Raw genomic sequence first — 16,013 nt, 5'->3', positions numbered from 1 at the left:
GGGCCCAGAATGTTCGGGAACCACTATTGCGGTTGCCTGCTTACATTATGATCACGATCTTAGACACGCAGTATTACTTTTCTCCAGCTCAATTTATGTGACACTCTGGGAGGCTTTCGAGCCAGGGCCCAGACCTTTTCCGTCCTGTGGCTGCCACACGCTGAAACATTCCGGGCGAGGGCGATCGGGGTCAACATCCGTGGCGGTGGCTGGGTGGCTGAGGGCAACGACCGAGGAGAATGTGCGATCCACTCCGGAGAGGAATTGACTGTCAGGTCGACACGGCCACCAGATAGAGCGGTTTTCGCATTCGACCGCCGTATCGATGCAGCAGTACGTACACCGGGATCAGGCCGCAGGTGCAAACAATCGCTTGTGCCGAGAAGGTCCAAGTCCAGCCTAGAAATCCCCAGTTAGAAAAGCCTTCTCCGCCAATCAAGAGCGGTGGATTACCAGAGTTCTCAACCCAGATGCTGATGAACCACGGATTGATAAAGGCCGACATCTGTTCCAGGCATATGGTCAATCACCCCGTCTCGAACAACCCCATGTTTGCACTCACATTGATCACCACCGAATAGAACATGATGATTTCCATGGCGAACTCGGGATAATTGTCCACAATGTACGTGGACAAGACCGTATTCCCGACCTGCGTCCCAAGGGCATCTAGGGAACGATCAGAAAGGGAGGGTGTCCAGTATGGACCGACGCTTACAGAGGAAAAATGCCACTTCGCCCGTCATCCAGTGCCAGCCTCGCTCAACGGAGTTGCCCCAAACGATGAGCCCGACCGATGACACGACTGCGGCGGGATATCCTAACCACAGTCTCATCTCGGGTTCCCGCTGGGCATTATTGCGGCGTGCTAGCCGGGCGACAAGCCAGTCGCTCAGACTCCCCGAGCAGAAGACCTCGGCGAAGACCAGACCGACAATGAGGCCGATGAACAGTAGTCCTTGGACTTGCACCCGTTTGGTCTCATATGCCAATGGCTCCATGGTCATGATGGAACAGATCCTAGATCGTGGCATGAGCCTGTGGCCTCATCTGGGGACTTGTTCACCTACCACCAATATTGGAAAAGGACGTAGGAGCACACGCTGATGGAAATCGTTGGGTATGTCCACAGTCGGCAGAACTCGAGGATAGCATCCCAGAACTTCGGGTGTCTCACTCCAGCGATTGGATGAAAGTGCTGTGGCCGGGTTAGAGAAGCATGCCCAGAACAATATCTGGGGATTTACCAAATATCCCAGCTGCTTGGTCCTCTTCAAGTCATCGGCTTCCATCTCCTCTGACTGGCTTCCTCGGCCTTCTCGCTCGAGCATCGCAGCTCGCGGGTAGTGAGTCTCCGGTAAAAACAGGCATTCGCAGACCAACAGGACCACAAACAAGATGGTGACATGGTAACTAATCCAGTATTGCGAGACGGACGCCAGGAAGCCACCCACTGGACACCATTAGAAACTCAATATCAACCCTGAAAACAAGAAATACATACCCACAGCTCCAAGCACAGTCCCAATATTAGCCGACATAGCCCAAAGTCCTACGCGAAACCCTCTCTCATGTTCAAAGGACAGGTCATTGATAATTGCGAGGCCGATATTAGCAGACGGCCCAGCGCCCACACCCTGGAAAAACCGGGCAGCCATATACCCCGATAGCGAAGTGCCCTTCAACGAGGTGCACCCACTCGCAATGACAGAGATGACCGTGCTCCCAATCAACACCGGGCGGCGTCCATAAGTCTCCGCCAGAGACGAGGTGAGCAAGGGACCCATTGCTAAGCCAAGGCATGGCACCGCGAAGGTCCAGTTCACTTTTGTATAAGTGGTATGGAACTGCACCTCGAGCTCGGAGAAAGCGGGGACAGACGCCGTCGTGAAATAGGTGAGGAGGCAGTAAGCAAAACAGACGAGGAGGATACATGTATATTTCTGGACGAGAGACCAGTTCAGCGGATCCAGGGGGTCGCTCGTTATTGTTGGCGAGAGTGGGAGTCCCGAGGGAGCAAGTCGAACGAGCTTCAGCTCGCCTGTCTCGGCGGCTGTTGCTGACGCTGCGATTACGTCCGCTTTTTCTTTGGGGGGCATATTTGTGGACTAGTATTCAACTTAGCAAATTATAAACTATGTCTACGGTCTTTATATAGTTGGTGACTTCATGACTCTACGGTACGGACTTATCTCCAATCGTGTAGTCGTGATGGCAGATAAGCTCTAACCCTACAGCTGCACTGACCCGAACCATCTCCTCAGCTTGCCTAATCGGGGCCAAGTGCCTTTCCCCGCACGAGATACCACGCGGATCGACTGTCAACAATTGAACCGCTTATCACAATTGCAATCCAGTCTTGTACAAACATGGCCATGGTTTAGATTATTCGGAGAGTGATTACCTCTTCTTTCGCCCTGAGAAAATTCAAACTTTATCTGGCTACTTGTATCTACTGGCTGGAAGATCCCTTCTCTAAGTATGTTGTCAGTGTGGGCAGGTGTCCTTCTCTTCCTTTTCTATGTCTTGATCCGAGAATTCTCTCCATTATCCAAAATACCCGGGCCATGGTATACCCGGTTCACCAGTCTATGGATCAAGTATCAAGAGTTCACAGCGAATCGTCGCCAATCCATCCATCGGCTACATCAAGTCTACGGGCCTGTCGTCCGACTGGCTCCGAGCGAAGTATCCTTCACGAGCCTCGAGGCTATCAAGGAGATCTATTCCTCTGGAGGAAGCGGGTATGATAAGACCGAGTTCTATGATCTCTTTCGGCAATTTCGAATCAAGTAAGACTTCTGCTAGTAATTCTTGAGGCAGCTACTTAGGGACTTTGGCAGGACAATGTTCTCGACACTGTTCAAGGATGAGGTTAGCTAATTGCTATCGAGATGGCAATGCATTCATTCACTGACAGAATCTGCAGCATAGCAAGAGAAAGCGACTCTTTGCGGAGCGATATGCCATGACCAATATCATGAAGGAGAAGCCCCTCGGGGAAATCAACGAATGCGCCAAGTCCTTTGTATCTAGATGTGCTGAGGCTGGCCAGAAGAGTGTTGATGTCTATGTATGTCCTGGCACGCATGGGAATAGGAATCTAATATACTGATTGCATTCAGGCTCTCCTCCACTGCTATGCCCTAGACTGCGTCACACATTTTATGTTCAGTCCCCGAGGACTTAAATCTCTTGATACCCCCAAGGACTTCGAAGTGATGCAAGAGATGACATATCATCAAAGCCTTCAGCGTAAGTTCCGCTTATCTTGCAGCAACCAACATATCTAAACACAAAATCACAAAACCTACTGGAGTACTACCTCCCACAGCTAGCGCCATATTTCCCAAGAGCAATCCGGCCGGGCGCCTCGCCCATAGCAGACCAATACGTGATAGACATGGCCTCCCAACCAAACCTGGAACCATACACACTCATGGAGAAACTAACACGCAAAGAATCCGGTCTCGAGCTCATGCAAGCAGCCGCAGAATGCAAGGACCACATGGCAGCCGGCATTGACACGACCGGCGACGGGCTATGCTTCCTCCTGTGGGAACTGTCACGGCCACATAATTTCGCGTTCCAGCGCCGGCTGCAAGATGAGATTGTCTCTGCGCCAGCGAATGCAACACTGGATAGCCTTGTCTATCTCGATGCGATTATCAAAGAAGCGCTGCGCTGCTCTCCGCCTATCCCTATGTCGCTGCCTCGCTATGTGCCTGACGGCGGCCGGGTGATTGGCGGGTATTTCTTTCCATCTCATACAATTGTCAGTTGCCAGCCCTATACCGTGCACCGTTTAAATGAGGAGGTGTTTCCGGATCCGAACCGTTTCTATCCGGATCGATGGCTTGAGGCGGAGGGTGCGGCGGACCGGAATAGGCTCTTTTTTGCGTTTGCTGCTGGGGGTCGCGGGTGCACAGGGAAGAAGTGAGACTTATTCTTACTGACGAATAATTCCACGCTAATAGTTGTTTTGTATTTTAGTCTCGCGCTGGTGGAAATGAAAATACTTCTTCGTGAAGTGTATTCGCGTTTCCAGACCACGGTGGCTCCGGATATGACGGCGTCGATGGAAATCCATGAGCAGATTATCTCCGCGAGACCGAAGGGGCAGATGTGCAAGCTTATTTTCAGTCCAATCTAGAGTAATTTAGTAAATAGAATAATAATGAGTGGTTGAACAGACGACGTTGCTCCTATGAGGGGAAACGACCAGCCGAGCGGGGAACAACTGATAAAGAGTTTCTCCTGGACATTCCGGATCTGTCTTCGTTACAACCACTATAACTAGCTCTCGAATTGACAACTCTACCCGGTACCTGTTCAATCCCCGATATCATAAGGGGGCGCCTCTCCGCTCTCAAGACCAGGAGAATAACAGAACGACCCAAGAGAACCCCTACTTCACCACCATGGCCAACCAAGTATCCACCAAGACGGAATGCCGCTTTTCGACCCGCATCTCCATCCGCTGGCTCCCTGAGTCAGCCCACGAGACAACAGATACAATCGTCATGTCTGTGAAAGATTGGTATCTGGATTTGCGCGTGGACAAGCAAACAGGCGGCATCGACTGGGCCATTGCGGGCCAGCGAATCATCGAGAGTCAGGAGCCAAGTAAGTCATTCATCATATAATCCCAAATATTAAAAAAAAAATCAGAATTGACCAATTCCAGTGCGAGTCGCATTTACACATGAGCTAGATTCTCATGGCGAGTTTAGCAGCGCCGACTGCGGGACGTTTGTCCCATTGCCGAACGGCGACGACCTCGAAACAGGCGTTATGCCTCGGCCTGATGTTCCCGGTGCACCACCAACCGAATACGAGGAGATATGGCGGGAGCTGCCATTTAGGGATGGTCCTGAAGGTGCGCATGGGGGCATTTCCTGGGTATTGGAGTCGGACGACGACGACCTAGTTGGGAAGGAGGGAGAGTTTACGGTGACGAAGACGTTCCTGGGTCGGATCTGGGGCATCTATCTGGCGCTACAGCAGACACAGGTTCATTCCCGGCGGAAAACTCCTTCTGGTGAATGGGAAGTTAGGAAGTCCGGGGCTGATGTTTGTATTCGAAGGGAAGAGTGGAGTGCTGCTGGGTGGAATGCGAAATATGTGGTTGGCGGTGCTGCGGGTACCTTGCCTTCAATGGCAGCTGGGTTTGAGGGTGAGGCTAAGGGGGCATGGCGGGGGGCGGGGGGTAAGGTTGTGGCCAACGGCAGACGGTATGTTGTTCGGGCATTTGAGGAGATAGGTCGACGGCCGGGTGGCAAGGCCACCCTTTGATCTGAAAATATATAAAGTAAGACTGCTCTATTTTTACAGACCATATAGAAGATTCCCAGTCGTGTTTCCAATATGTCCCCGTGATAGATTGAGGTAATCAGCAGATTAAAGCGATTTAAGCTATTAAAGCGCGGAAGAACAGTGTCGAATAGCCAACCGCTATGTTGAACCCTGACCGCATACCTGCCGTGCCCGATAGATTAGGCCAGTGAATTTTCACAGATATATTCTATATTCTCAGTAAGTCCGGTAATAGCCTCCAACTTTATACTCTTCAACTGGCGAGGACCAAGCAGTTTGATAGCTACATAGAATGACTAATCTTAGCCCACGTGATCCATCGACGCACCATAGGATTTTCCCACTATTTGACTCGCTTTCTTTTCTCTTCTTTTTCTCAAGCGCCATCCCCACCAATGCTGCGTTTCTTTGCTACACACGACAGCCGGATGAATTGTCCACTGTCCTCGGGGTCTGAGTCCTGGCACTCAGTCCCCGAGAACCCCTGCAAATGAGAAATTCGGAGGAATCTTCATCCACCCAACCCGCTCCTGGTTCTGAACCAGGGGCCGGTGCTGCCCGTGAGGGCCTGGTGTGAGACAAAAACCATGGCTTTAACGGGCCATGGCACACCTGCACTCGGCATCAGAAACATCGGGGGATTTCAAACCCCATGGGAGAGTCGGTGCGAAGATTGTGTGTGATGCCACTTTAGTGCAATACGCAGCATACCTCTTGTTCCTCCGTCTTGATCTTTCAGGATGGGGGAATTGGTATCATTCGATTCCGATTATTCGGGTGGGGATGGCGCTTCACCTTTTTTTCCCTTCAGGTCAGTGTGTTCTCTCTTCTTTTCCGTGCCCAGGTACATGACCGGGGCGGTTCTGGAAAGATCTGCCTTTTCTGGTAACTCTGCTAATGGGCAGGGCTGCCGGCCATATTCCCTCAGGTCCGTCTAGGTCGTCCTGTGTGGAATTGGTGTTGGGTGGACGGCGATAGGTGGGATGGAACGGACAAAATACTTTACGTTCCTAGACTTGATGGGCTAGATATCTCAGGTTTATCCAGAACAAAGAATCCATGTCGAAGAAGATTTACTACTACTATATGCTACGCATAATGGCACGGAATAGTGAGAAGTAAACACTCGACGTGAATGGTCCAGAATCCGTCCGCTGGAAGTCGTAACGGAAAAAAATCATCGTAGTACACCCCCCTTTGTTCTCGAAGCAGACTGGGACAAAAAATTCGTTGCTTCCGTCACATTCTCTCCGTGGTAATCAGGGTAGTTTTCTGCCTCTTGCATAATGGGTTTGACGTGACCAAGCCAGCTTCTTACTCCTCATCTCCGATCTGTGGGGGGACAAACATGTTAGGACAGGACAAATCTCAGACAGAAAGGAAGAAAACAAACCTTCGGAGCCAGGTAGAACCGCAGGTGGCCGCTGCCCAGACTATACTCGACGAGCAGTGGCACCTCCTGGGATAGGTGCAGCTTTACCGAGTTGGACAGGTTGGAAGCCTTGCAGAAGTTGACCAGGTACTTGAGGGAGAAAGTCAGGGCGACGGGTTCGGAGAGGGAGATGGTGACGTTCTGCTCGGGCTTGTCGACGTTGGTGTGCTGGCGGATGGTGACGGCGCCGTTACCAATATCACCCGTGCACGAGAACTTGACACCCTCCTTGCTGGCCTCGATGACGACTACGATCCGCCGATTAGCCTTGCGCTTCATGGTCCCCGACCTGAGGGATATGCCATACCTGACTCGGACAGCGCGTTCAGATCTCTGCAGATGCGCTGGAACTCCATCGCGGGCATCTCCACGGTAGCCGCATATTCCGTCTCGGGGATGGCCAGATGCTCCTGGTCGATATCCATGAGCTTGATATCATATTCGCTTAGCCGATCGGTCTCGGCGCTCTCGAACATCAGGTTGACCGCGTCGGGCGAGTCCTCGGCCTTGAGGGTCAAGATGTCTTCATTCTGGGCGGCCCGCAGGACCTTGGTCAGCGAGGTCAGGTTGATACCCAACGCGATGTTGCGGTCGCAGCGGTAAGGGGAGAATCCCTCAGCGCGCAGCAGCATCGACACCAGCGCCACGTGAGAGTTATCCATCGCCTGGAGGGCAATGCCCGAATCATTGCAGTCGAAGTTGCAGTCCTGCACCAGATCCTTGACCGCGTCGACGACCTGGGAAAAGGGTTTCTCAATCAGTCGCCTGTTCAACGGATGTGGAAGATCGGGATCGTCCTGGTATACATACACGCTTCAGAAGGCTTGCTTGTTCCAGCCGTGCTTCCAACACTAGAGTGGTTGTTCGTTAGCTAGCTCGATGGAGGGGCAGACAAGGATCAATGGAGATGATGTAACCACATACTGTTGGCAGGTGTATGAGAGAGAACTAAGGCTGTGGGTGGGAGAGTAGCAAGGTAATGACGAGGAGGGAGGGATTGAATGAGAGGTGGGAGGCAGAAGAATCGCGTGTGGAAGTTAGTTTGGTGGGCGACAGAACGCGCGAGTCACGCGTCTTCATTATGCCCCTTGGGGCTAGAGTGGTGCCTGAGGCAGCACATACGACACAGCACATCATTATTCCAAAGGTTCATTATTTCATGGAAGACACTATATATACACGGCTTCCTGTTATACATGGGGTATCAAGTCGAGTTCCAAAGGTAGTAGTGGGAATGGTGGACATTAAATGCTCGTCACTCTTTTCAAGAGGTCATTCCGCGGTCGCTGCTGAATGACCATCTCCAGTTCCTTGAGCATGTTCGTGTTCGCATCCACCTTCTCACGAGCAGCGGCCTGCCTCGCCCGATCTTCGCGAACACGCGCCAGCCGCTCGTCTCGCGTCAAAGACGCCCTCTTGTTTCGAGACGATGGCAGCACCACAGCTTCAAAGATCTCCTCATCGTCGAACGCATGCGTCAAGTCGGGTCGGCCCTCCCCGTTCAGTGCTTTGAGCGCATCAGTCGGGCTGCCTTCGACGGCCGTGGTGCCTCCAAGGCTCGAAGTGGGGGACAGGGGCGAAACCATCGCACTCGATACTCGCGATCGATCTCCAGCGCTCTGCCGCTCGGCGCTGTGCAGCATAGCAACTTTGCCTGCTTCCCATTCCTGGAGCAGGGCCCGAATGTCACTGCCAATCGATTGGTACTGTGCAAGGAGGGTTGCCTCGAAATCGGTGGGAGAGTCGGTCCGTTCGATACTGGCATTGGACTCCTCGCTGATAATGTGCATCTTGGCATGCAGGGCTCGTACTCCCTGTGACAGGGAGTTGAGCCTTCGAAACTGCGCACGAAGGTTGTCCTTGCTTGGAGAGGCCATGGGCAAGGGAGACGGAGGAATGGCATCCCCTGTTAGAAAATTAGCTTCTGCTCATCCGACCAATTCAAAAATACTCACGGTCCTCTTCATTCAAAATGCTTGTCATTTTAAGCATGCTCGCTCCGGTCACCGTGGCAAGATCTCGCATCTCCTCCACGGCGGTGCTCCATCTGGCAATATCGGAGCCCCCTCCATCGGCGCTCAGCGCCAATAGACAACACAGAACACTCTTTCTCACGCTGTATAGTTTCCCGAAGAGAGTCCGCAAGGAACGCAACGAGTACTGGTCGTCCAGTGTTCGGTGCGACACTCTGGCTTCGATTGCTTCGAGCTCCTCTAACCCAATGTCGTAAATATCGTAATATTTGGCGAGATTGCCTTCATCGGTGAGTGGCCGCAGGATGTTCTGTGACCGAATGTATCGCTCCAACATCGAAAAGAAGCACTCCGAGACCGCTCTGCGTAGTCTCAGGCACCTCCGTGTCTGCGTCTGATCTTCGAGTCGGCTGATAGGGGGTAAGGGAGTGCTGATCCGATAGCCACGCGAGACCAGCTCGACTTCCTGTATAAATACCACCGAGGCAGATGAAGCAGAGTCAAATCCCTGTGCATTGCCAACGAAAGCCCCGGCAGCCTGAACAGCCTGGTGTCGTAGATACTTCAGCCACTGCCGTTTGGCAAAGGCATAGAACAAGCCGCCCACAATGGGGACGAGGATGAGAAGCACTATCACTCGTTTCGGGCTAGGACCGGCTCCAGACCGTGAACGGCTCCAGTGTAATAGCCATGCGATTGAGAAAGACGCCACGGCCGTGACGATGGCGCCTGTCATTCCGAAAGTCGCGGAGAGGGATGGAAGGTCTGCGGATTGTGAAGTCGACACCACGTCTGTGGCGGATGTGTAAGACGGTGCGCTGTGCTCATTCAGCAACTGCGACGCGACGATCACGTAGCCAAACTGTTCGAGGAATCGCTCGTTGTCGCTTCGCCCGATTTGTGCATTTAAAGCGGACTGGAATGACGAGACCATCAGTTCAAATGTCTAGAGGAGTTGTTACCAAAACACATACCGAGCACGCATCGTACAGCTTGCCAATAACGACTCCCTCCCTCGATCTGCTGAGGTCGAGCGGTTTCGGCAGCTTGTTCCGGACGCGCTCTTGGAATTTCGAAGCGCCTCGAGGGGCGAAATTGGAAGCCGTGTCATCCAGGTCATCTTCGCTGCGTATTTCCTCCACGGGCCAGCGTTCGTTGCTCTCGCCCGCCCCTGGAATAGGCACCGGTGAGGGGGTTGCATGCGACACTTCTGTGGTGGGTGACATACCTTCGAGGTAATCGGCCAGCGGTGAATTCTCATACACAAGAGATTCCATGATCCGGTATCATTCCATGCGCGGAGTGGGTCGAGGGCGGAGGAATCGTCAATGGGTCTTGGTCGAAAGGGCGATCACTAACTAGCGGAAGGGAGGAGACAGGGGGAGGAGGGGGCGGGCCACGATATGGCGATCATGCGCCCATGTCGCGCAGGATCTAAGGGTGCCGGGCGAACAAAGATGGGAGATAGCAAGCCAAGCAGGTGTCAGTGGTCGGAATGAGAAGTCGCAAGGGCCACGTTGAGGCATGCATTCATCCGGGGTGACAGGAGAGACGGTCTCGTGACTGGCTCCACCGTAGCCCTACAATGTGGTACAAGTATGATTCGGGATTCGACAGTAACGACGTCAGTTGTTGTCTATTTCACTCCGAAGAAATCATTTTCCGGCTGCGTATTATATTGTTGACTCTGGTTGCACGGTATTTTCATCGTGGACTGAACCTGGAAATATATATATTTTGCGTGTCGAGTCAGGGTGAGATACCACCATGTTTCCTACGAAATAGACAGGAAGCAAAGGAGCCCAGAGAACATGATTATTCACTCGGGCATCAGCAGTATTGTATTTCAAGTCTTGCGTGATTCATTAGTTATTATCATTGAGCAGATCATCTTCGTTGTATATAATCACGTGCACCATGTGCCTATTACATAATCATCGTTGCCTGGGACAACCAGGACAATGTCAACAGTCTGGATCGCGCCTTCGGTATCGTCGGCCGATAGTTAGCTGAGGACGTTGCGGATGTGTCATTGATGTTCCCGTGGAATCCAACTTGCTCTTTTCGTGTTTGGATCGCTCCATCTTGCTACCCAACATCCCTCAACTTCACCGCTCTTCTTGATCCACCTAGTACTTCTGTACTACTACAACAACATCATCCTCGGACTACATTTCATACTCCTCGACACATATGCGCCACCAGCTCGCAACACCCAGACTTGATGGTACCGCATCATGTCAGGCATTCTCAACGAAGCCGCCACCCCGTGCCCCTCGAGGGCAAGGTCCTCGAGATTCGGTGACCGCAACAGTGGAAGCGACACTTTCGACAGCCTGTTGGGCGATGACTCGCCATTTGAACAGACAGGAGAAATCGAATTCACCACCGAAGTACGCGCGCCGATTTTGACGGGCACCCGCCCCCGACGAGCCCATCGAGCCGGATCAGCTTTCCAAATTCACGAAGAAACCGAGAAGCCAACGGGACCCGTGGAGAAGCGCCGACGACCGAATGAATTGACACAACAACCCCCAAATCGCAAGTCGTCTCTGCTGGCCCAACCGGCCCAGAGGTTCCGGCCGAAGGTCAACTTTGCACCCAGCCCGCCATCTCGAGTCGCAAGACAAGAACCAGAAACGCAGCCCAAGACGAAGCGAGTGGGATCGAAGGCTAAGCAGGAAAACCTGCCTCCGGTGCGGCCTAACAACCAGGAATTCGAGAAGAAAGGTCGCGTCAATGATCTCAAAAGGGATGTGCGCCGCGATACTGTGTATATCCCGCCGGAGGACACGACCGTCGCCAGTGTTTTTATGGGCCTGTTCAGCCCGATGAAAAAGCAGCAGCAGCCCGCATCGTCCCAAATAATCGAAGAAACCACCCAGACCAGCACCCTGAAGGCACAGGTTGCAGAACGGCAGGCTAGAAAATCGCTGGCAGTGTCTGCACGCAGAGCTCCACTCCAGCCAAGCCTGAAGACTGCCCAAGAGACTGCACTCCGGGTCGACATTGCCGGCAAGAATGGAGGCAAGGAAAACATCCCCCCAGGAACTCTTGTCGGCGCAAAAGATAAAAGCCCCGTTGATTCTGCCCGGCCACTGAAGCCCAGCCGAACTAGCATTGCACCAGAACGGAAACCAGCTCGTCGAAACACCGCACGTCCGCCTGCAAGCCCCAAGTTCGAGCCATCTTCTGCCAAAAAGACGAGCCCACCGCAGAAAAAGCGATCGGTGCTGGGTGAACGGCAGACCAATGTGAAAATTTCTACATCTTCTGTCAGTCAAGAGAAAGATGCTGCCGCGATGCCAAAGAAACCAAAGGAAAAGGCATCTTCTGTCAATGGGCGAATCGCTGTCCGACCAGGGCTCTCTGCGAGCCGGTCTTCTTCTAGCATGAGGAGTTTACCCTCCAACCCCAAGCTGAAGAAGTTGAACTACGAATACCCAATGCTCACCGAGAATATCTCCAAGCCATCTCTTTATGATGATGACTGGCTCTCTCATCAGGAGGTTGTGATAACCCAGCTGGTCAATGCGTTGTTTGAGTGCACGGCCACCAGCATGGATGCCTTGAACGCAGATACCCTTCGCCTGGAATTGCTTGAAACTTACCACACCGATCACTTCACTGGTCTCTATAAGCGGATCCAAGCATCTCTTTCGTGCGGGGCGCTGAGCATCCCACGAGATATTCTTACCCAATACGCCCGGGTCAAGAAAGATCTCGGAATCCGACGCAAGTTCTTGGATCTTTGGATCCAGACGTATGATATCCATGCATTGGTAGCTGCAGCAGAAACCGTCGTTGGACGGAGATTTTCAAATGAACGGATCTCTTTTGGGTCTGTCACCGAGAACGCCCAAGAGAACACAACTGGGCGCAAGAAAGCCATAGTCAGGAAAGCGGAGGGCTTTCTGGACACGTTTTTGTTGCGAAATGACGACATGGTCCAGTCTGCAGAGAAAAGAGACACTCCTGCAGAAGCATCTGCCAGGGCGTATCGCCGCACGATGCTTCGGTGCATCATGCTTGTTGCTCTTTTGGACAAGACTAGACAATCTCCCGCAAGTGCCGTGCCTCGCCAGCTTTTTGTCGCCTCATCTCCGTTCAAATCTTCTGCCGACGTACTCCAGGCTTTGGCTCGTCTGCTACTCCCATCGTGTGGGGATATCATCAAACCCCTAGGGCACCTGGACTGCCATTTGACCTACAAGCAGCACCAGCTACAAGAGTACAACTACCAAATCGACAACATCGCGGTCGATTTTAGAGACGGTGTGCGCCTGACGAGAATTGTCGAACTCCTGTTTTTCTTGTCCCATTCTGGAGATCAAACCGAGGTCTCTTTATGCACTGGAGACGTTCTTTCACTCCTTGGCGAGGACGCAGATCTTCCGCTATCCAAGCATTTGAAGGTGTCATGTGCCAGTCGCGCAGCTAAGATTTTCAATGTGCAAATTGCTTTGGGAGCCTTGAGCTCTCTGAAGGGTTCCAACGCAATTATTGGCGATATTCGTGCGGAGGACATTGTGGACGGGTACCGTGAGAAGACCATTGCGCTCCTCTGGGCCCTTGTTAGCAGATGGGGCCTTGCAGGACTGGTGAAGTTGGACGATATGAGCAAGGAGATTGAAAGACTGAAGCGCAAGGCCATCTCCGAACTAGGGTACGCGCAGATCAAAGACGCGCACTGGTTTTATGGTGATGGTATGGGTGGCGGCGAGCATGCGCAACTGCTCCAACAATGGGCATCCATCTTGGCGGCACTAAAGGGTCTTCAAATCGACAATATGACAACCAGCTTCGCCGATGGACGGGTCTATGCGAGCATTGTGGATGAGTACGAGCCGTTCGTTGCAGGCAAAGAAGCCTCTTGCGGTTCGTTGGAGGCACGTCTCGAACACCTGGGATGCAGCTCACAGTTTGGTAAGCCCTCAAGTTCTGAGCAATTGACAGATAGACACTAACAATGAAATAGCATTCCTTGTCTCCCCGACTTTGGCATCATCACGTATTCTGGACGCTGACTCCACTCTGGCCGCTCTCGCATTCCTTTGCTCGCGACTGCTTGCCGCCTCGAGACGCTCTCGAGCTGTCACAACACTGCAGCGCGCCTGGCGGGCAGTTTTAAAGGAGCGAGATGCCCATCGGCGTGCGGTTGCAAAAAGCCTCGCTACGCAGTGCGCTGCCGTTGTTCAGACACGAGATAAGATCTTGTGGGCTAAAGAAGTGATTGTCGAGTGGTGGAGGAAGACCAAAGCTCGGAAACAGCAGCAGCGCGCAAGATACGCCCAGCCTGCGCGAAGGTTTAATCGCTAAGTGTACCTTGGCCGCCGGTCCTTAAGAGGTGGACATTGTGCAGCATTGACGACGAGAAGCATGACAGACACTCGAAGGTTACGACAGGAGTTTGGACATACATTCATAAACTGGTTTCCTTATTTTTCCTACTGAAGTTTGGCGCTATCCAGCATTTGACAGCATGGGATATGGTGTGTATGGTTCATTATCCCGTTGATTCTACGTTCGTTGTGTACAGATTACCTTCATTTGACATTGAACATGATAACCCTTTACTTTGCTTCATATTCCGCTGTAGAATTATTGAAGCAAGCATGATATCAGTTCCCAAGAGCATCATCAAGATCATGCAGATAATGCCATCATCTCTCCAACTTACAAGGCCAAAAATACCTCAACCACCTACCTCATCGCAGTCGCCATCCATTCGATGTTATGTATACCCACGAACACAATCTCCCACGCGAGAAACGCGTCATGGAAGCCCTGCCCTCCCACCGCATTTGAGGCGCCGTTAGTAAACAATCTACAGCCAGCCAACCACTCAAGAGAAGCAATACATGAAGCCCAGGATTACTGTAGCGAGCCTTACGCAAGATCTGACGTATGCCCCGATTTCGGAGAGCGCCGGTAGCGCGCATGATCCCAATGAACACCAGTTAGAAAATGCTGCCAGGCATTTAGGCTAGTACAGTGGCAGTGCCGGAGTCCGAAACCCTCCCAAGTATCTTGCTTTACCGCTTCTTTATAAGGGACATACCGCCCATTAATAATAGCTTTTGAGTGGTTTAGAGGCTAATTGCCGGCAGGATATTAGCACGGTACTTCGAACGGTTTCAAGACTTTAGCAATGCCACTGTACACGAGAAAACGGGCGTCATGAACTTGTTGCTGTCTGTGCTTTTTGTTGTCCGTACCGTACCTAAAACAAAGGTCATCCCTGCTAATTGTGGGTTCGAGCGCAGACGCTCGGGGGTCGGCTCTCGGGGTGGTGCGCTGACATCACCTGTCTTATGCTGGGGTGTATCCGGGAGATTTCTGGATATTATCCTCCATAGTAGTTCATATTGGGGAGATGTATATATCCTCTGACCGCTGGTCAGCGTTTTGTATCTGTATCACCCTTAGAATATTAGCATCGGTTTTTGTATTTGTATCCGCATCTGTGAGATCATATCAGTCTCAATAGCGTGTAGCCCCCGCCACTGTGTACAACTGAATGCCTGTGCACGTAAGACACAGCCGCCTGACTCCTTGGCTTGAAGTATCAGAGCCCCCGTTCTGACTGATCAGTGGCACTGAGCGTGGATAAGAGCCCAGTGGTAGAAAGGGGAAGCAAACAGTCATAAGGGGCCATAAATGATAATCAGTCTGCATCTGCAAAGTGAGCTGGGTGATTTTGCCTCCTGGCTATGTATCGGCCATTCAATCATGACGATCATGGGGCGCCTCCATGAGGCAGAAGAATAGAGGTTTGCATGTTTCAGCCCCAGCTTCCTTCGCTTGACATCATCCCAATAATACCAGCCCCCATTCTGTTCCATGGGCTGTGGTGGCAGAGCCTACGTGGGGGTGCCAGCTTCCGTCATATATCATCTGCAAATAGAAATGTTTGAGGCGAACGTACTGCGCTAGGTGCTGTCGCAGATGTGGGATGTTTGAATCCGGCCCCAAGTGGCGGCGATCGCCCCATACCCACTGTACAGTGTACAAACAGGAGTAGTAGTAGTAGTCAGGCTGCATGCATGGAAGATCTGATTCGATGTAGAACGAAGGGTATCTCAGCGGAATAATCATTTTGGGGCTGATCTGATCTCCGGTTGTTGCCGAATTTCTGGCCAGTTGGGTGTGAAGGATTGATACGCTACCGACCATAGTAGTGCGCAGCAAGTACCGTTAATTCAAGTCTGTCCCGAGTTTGTAAACACACTCCGAAATTGGAAGGGAGTGACTAATGTGCACGCCCGATGACCCCGGTCACTCACCAACCA

At 52.2% G+C, this 16,013-nt stretch overlaps 4 protein-coding genes across 4 annotated transcripts; 2 read left to right on the top strand and 2 right to left on the bottom strand.

Moving 5' to 3' along the window:
* Positions 1–526: 526 nt before the first annotated feature.
* On the bottom strand, positions 527–2,099 carry PFLUO_LOCUS7228 (uncharacterized protein; the record flags this gene model as incomplete). Its single annotated transcript, XM_073784849.1, has 5 exons — positions 527–669; positions 719–1,020; positions 1,071–1,198; positions 1,248–1,453; positions 1,505–2,099. 5 exons carry the CDS (start codon positions 2,097–2,099, stop codon positions 527–529), a joined length of 1,374 nt encoding a protein of 457 aa, XP_073641263.1.
* Positions 2,100–2,847: 748 nt separating this feature from the next.
* On the top strand, positions 2,848–5,295 carry PFLUO_LOCUS7227 (uncharacterized protein; the record flags this gene model as incomplete). Its single annotated transcript, XM_073784848.1, has 7 exons — positions 2,848–2,874; positions 2,921–3,073; positions 3,126–3,255; positions 3,339–3,936; positions 3,994–4,125; positions 4,301–4,626; positions 4,688–5,295. The coding sequence occupies 7 exons, from the start codon at positions 2,848–2,850 to the stop codon at positions 5,293–5,295; spliced, it is 1,974 nt and encodes a 657-aa protein (XP_073641262.1).
* Positions 5,296–6,630: 1,335 nt separating this feature from the next.
* On the bottom strand, positions 6,631–9,998 carry PFLUO_LOCUS7226 (proliferating cell nuclear antigen; the record flags this gene model as incomplete). Its single annotated transcript, XM_073784847.1, has 7 exons — positions 6,631–6,648; positions 6,710–6,996; positions 7,056–7,485; positions 8,008–8,654; positions 8,704–9,667; positions 9,696–9,892; positions 9,950–9,998. 7 exons carry the CDS (start codon positions 9,996–9,998, stop codon positions 6,631–6,633), a joined length of 2,592 nt encoding a protein of 863 aa, XP_073641261.1.
* Positions 9,999–10,958: 960 nt separating this feature from the next.
* PFLUO_LOCUS7225 (uncharacterized protein) lies at positions 10,959–14,040 on the top strand (the record flags this gene model as incomplete). The annotated part of the gene is made up of 2 exons (XM_073784846.1): positions 10,959–13,647; positions 13,700–14,040. 2 exons carry the CDS (start codon positions 10,959–10,961, stop codon positions 14,038–14,040), a joined length of 3,030 nt encoding a protein of 1,009 aa, XP_073641260.1.
* Positions 14,041–16,013: the final 1,973 nt, after the last annotated feature.

Source organism: Penicillium psychrofluorescens, assembly GCF_964197705.1.
Source record: "Penicillium psychrofluorescens genome assembly, chromosome: 4".
NCBI classification, from domain to species: Eukaryota; Fungi; Ascomycota; class Eurotiomycetes; order Eurotiales; family Aspergillaceae; genus Penicillium; species Penicillium psychrofluorescens.
This window is presented reverse-complemented; position numbering and strand designations above follow the sequence as displayed.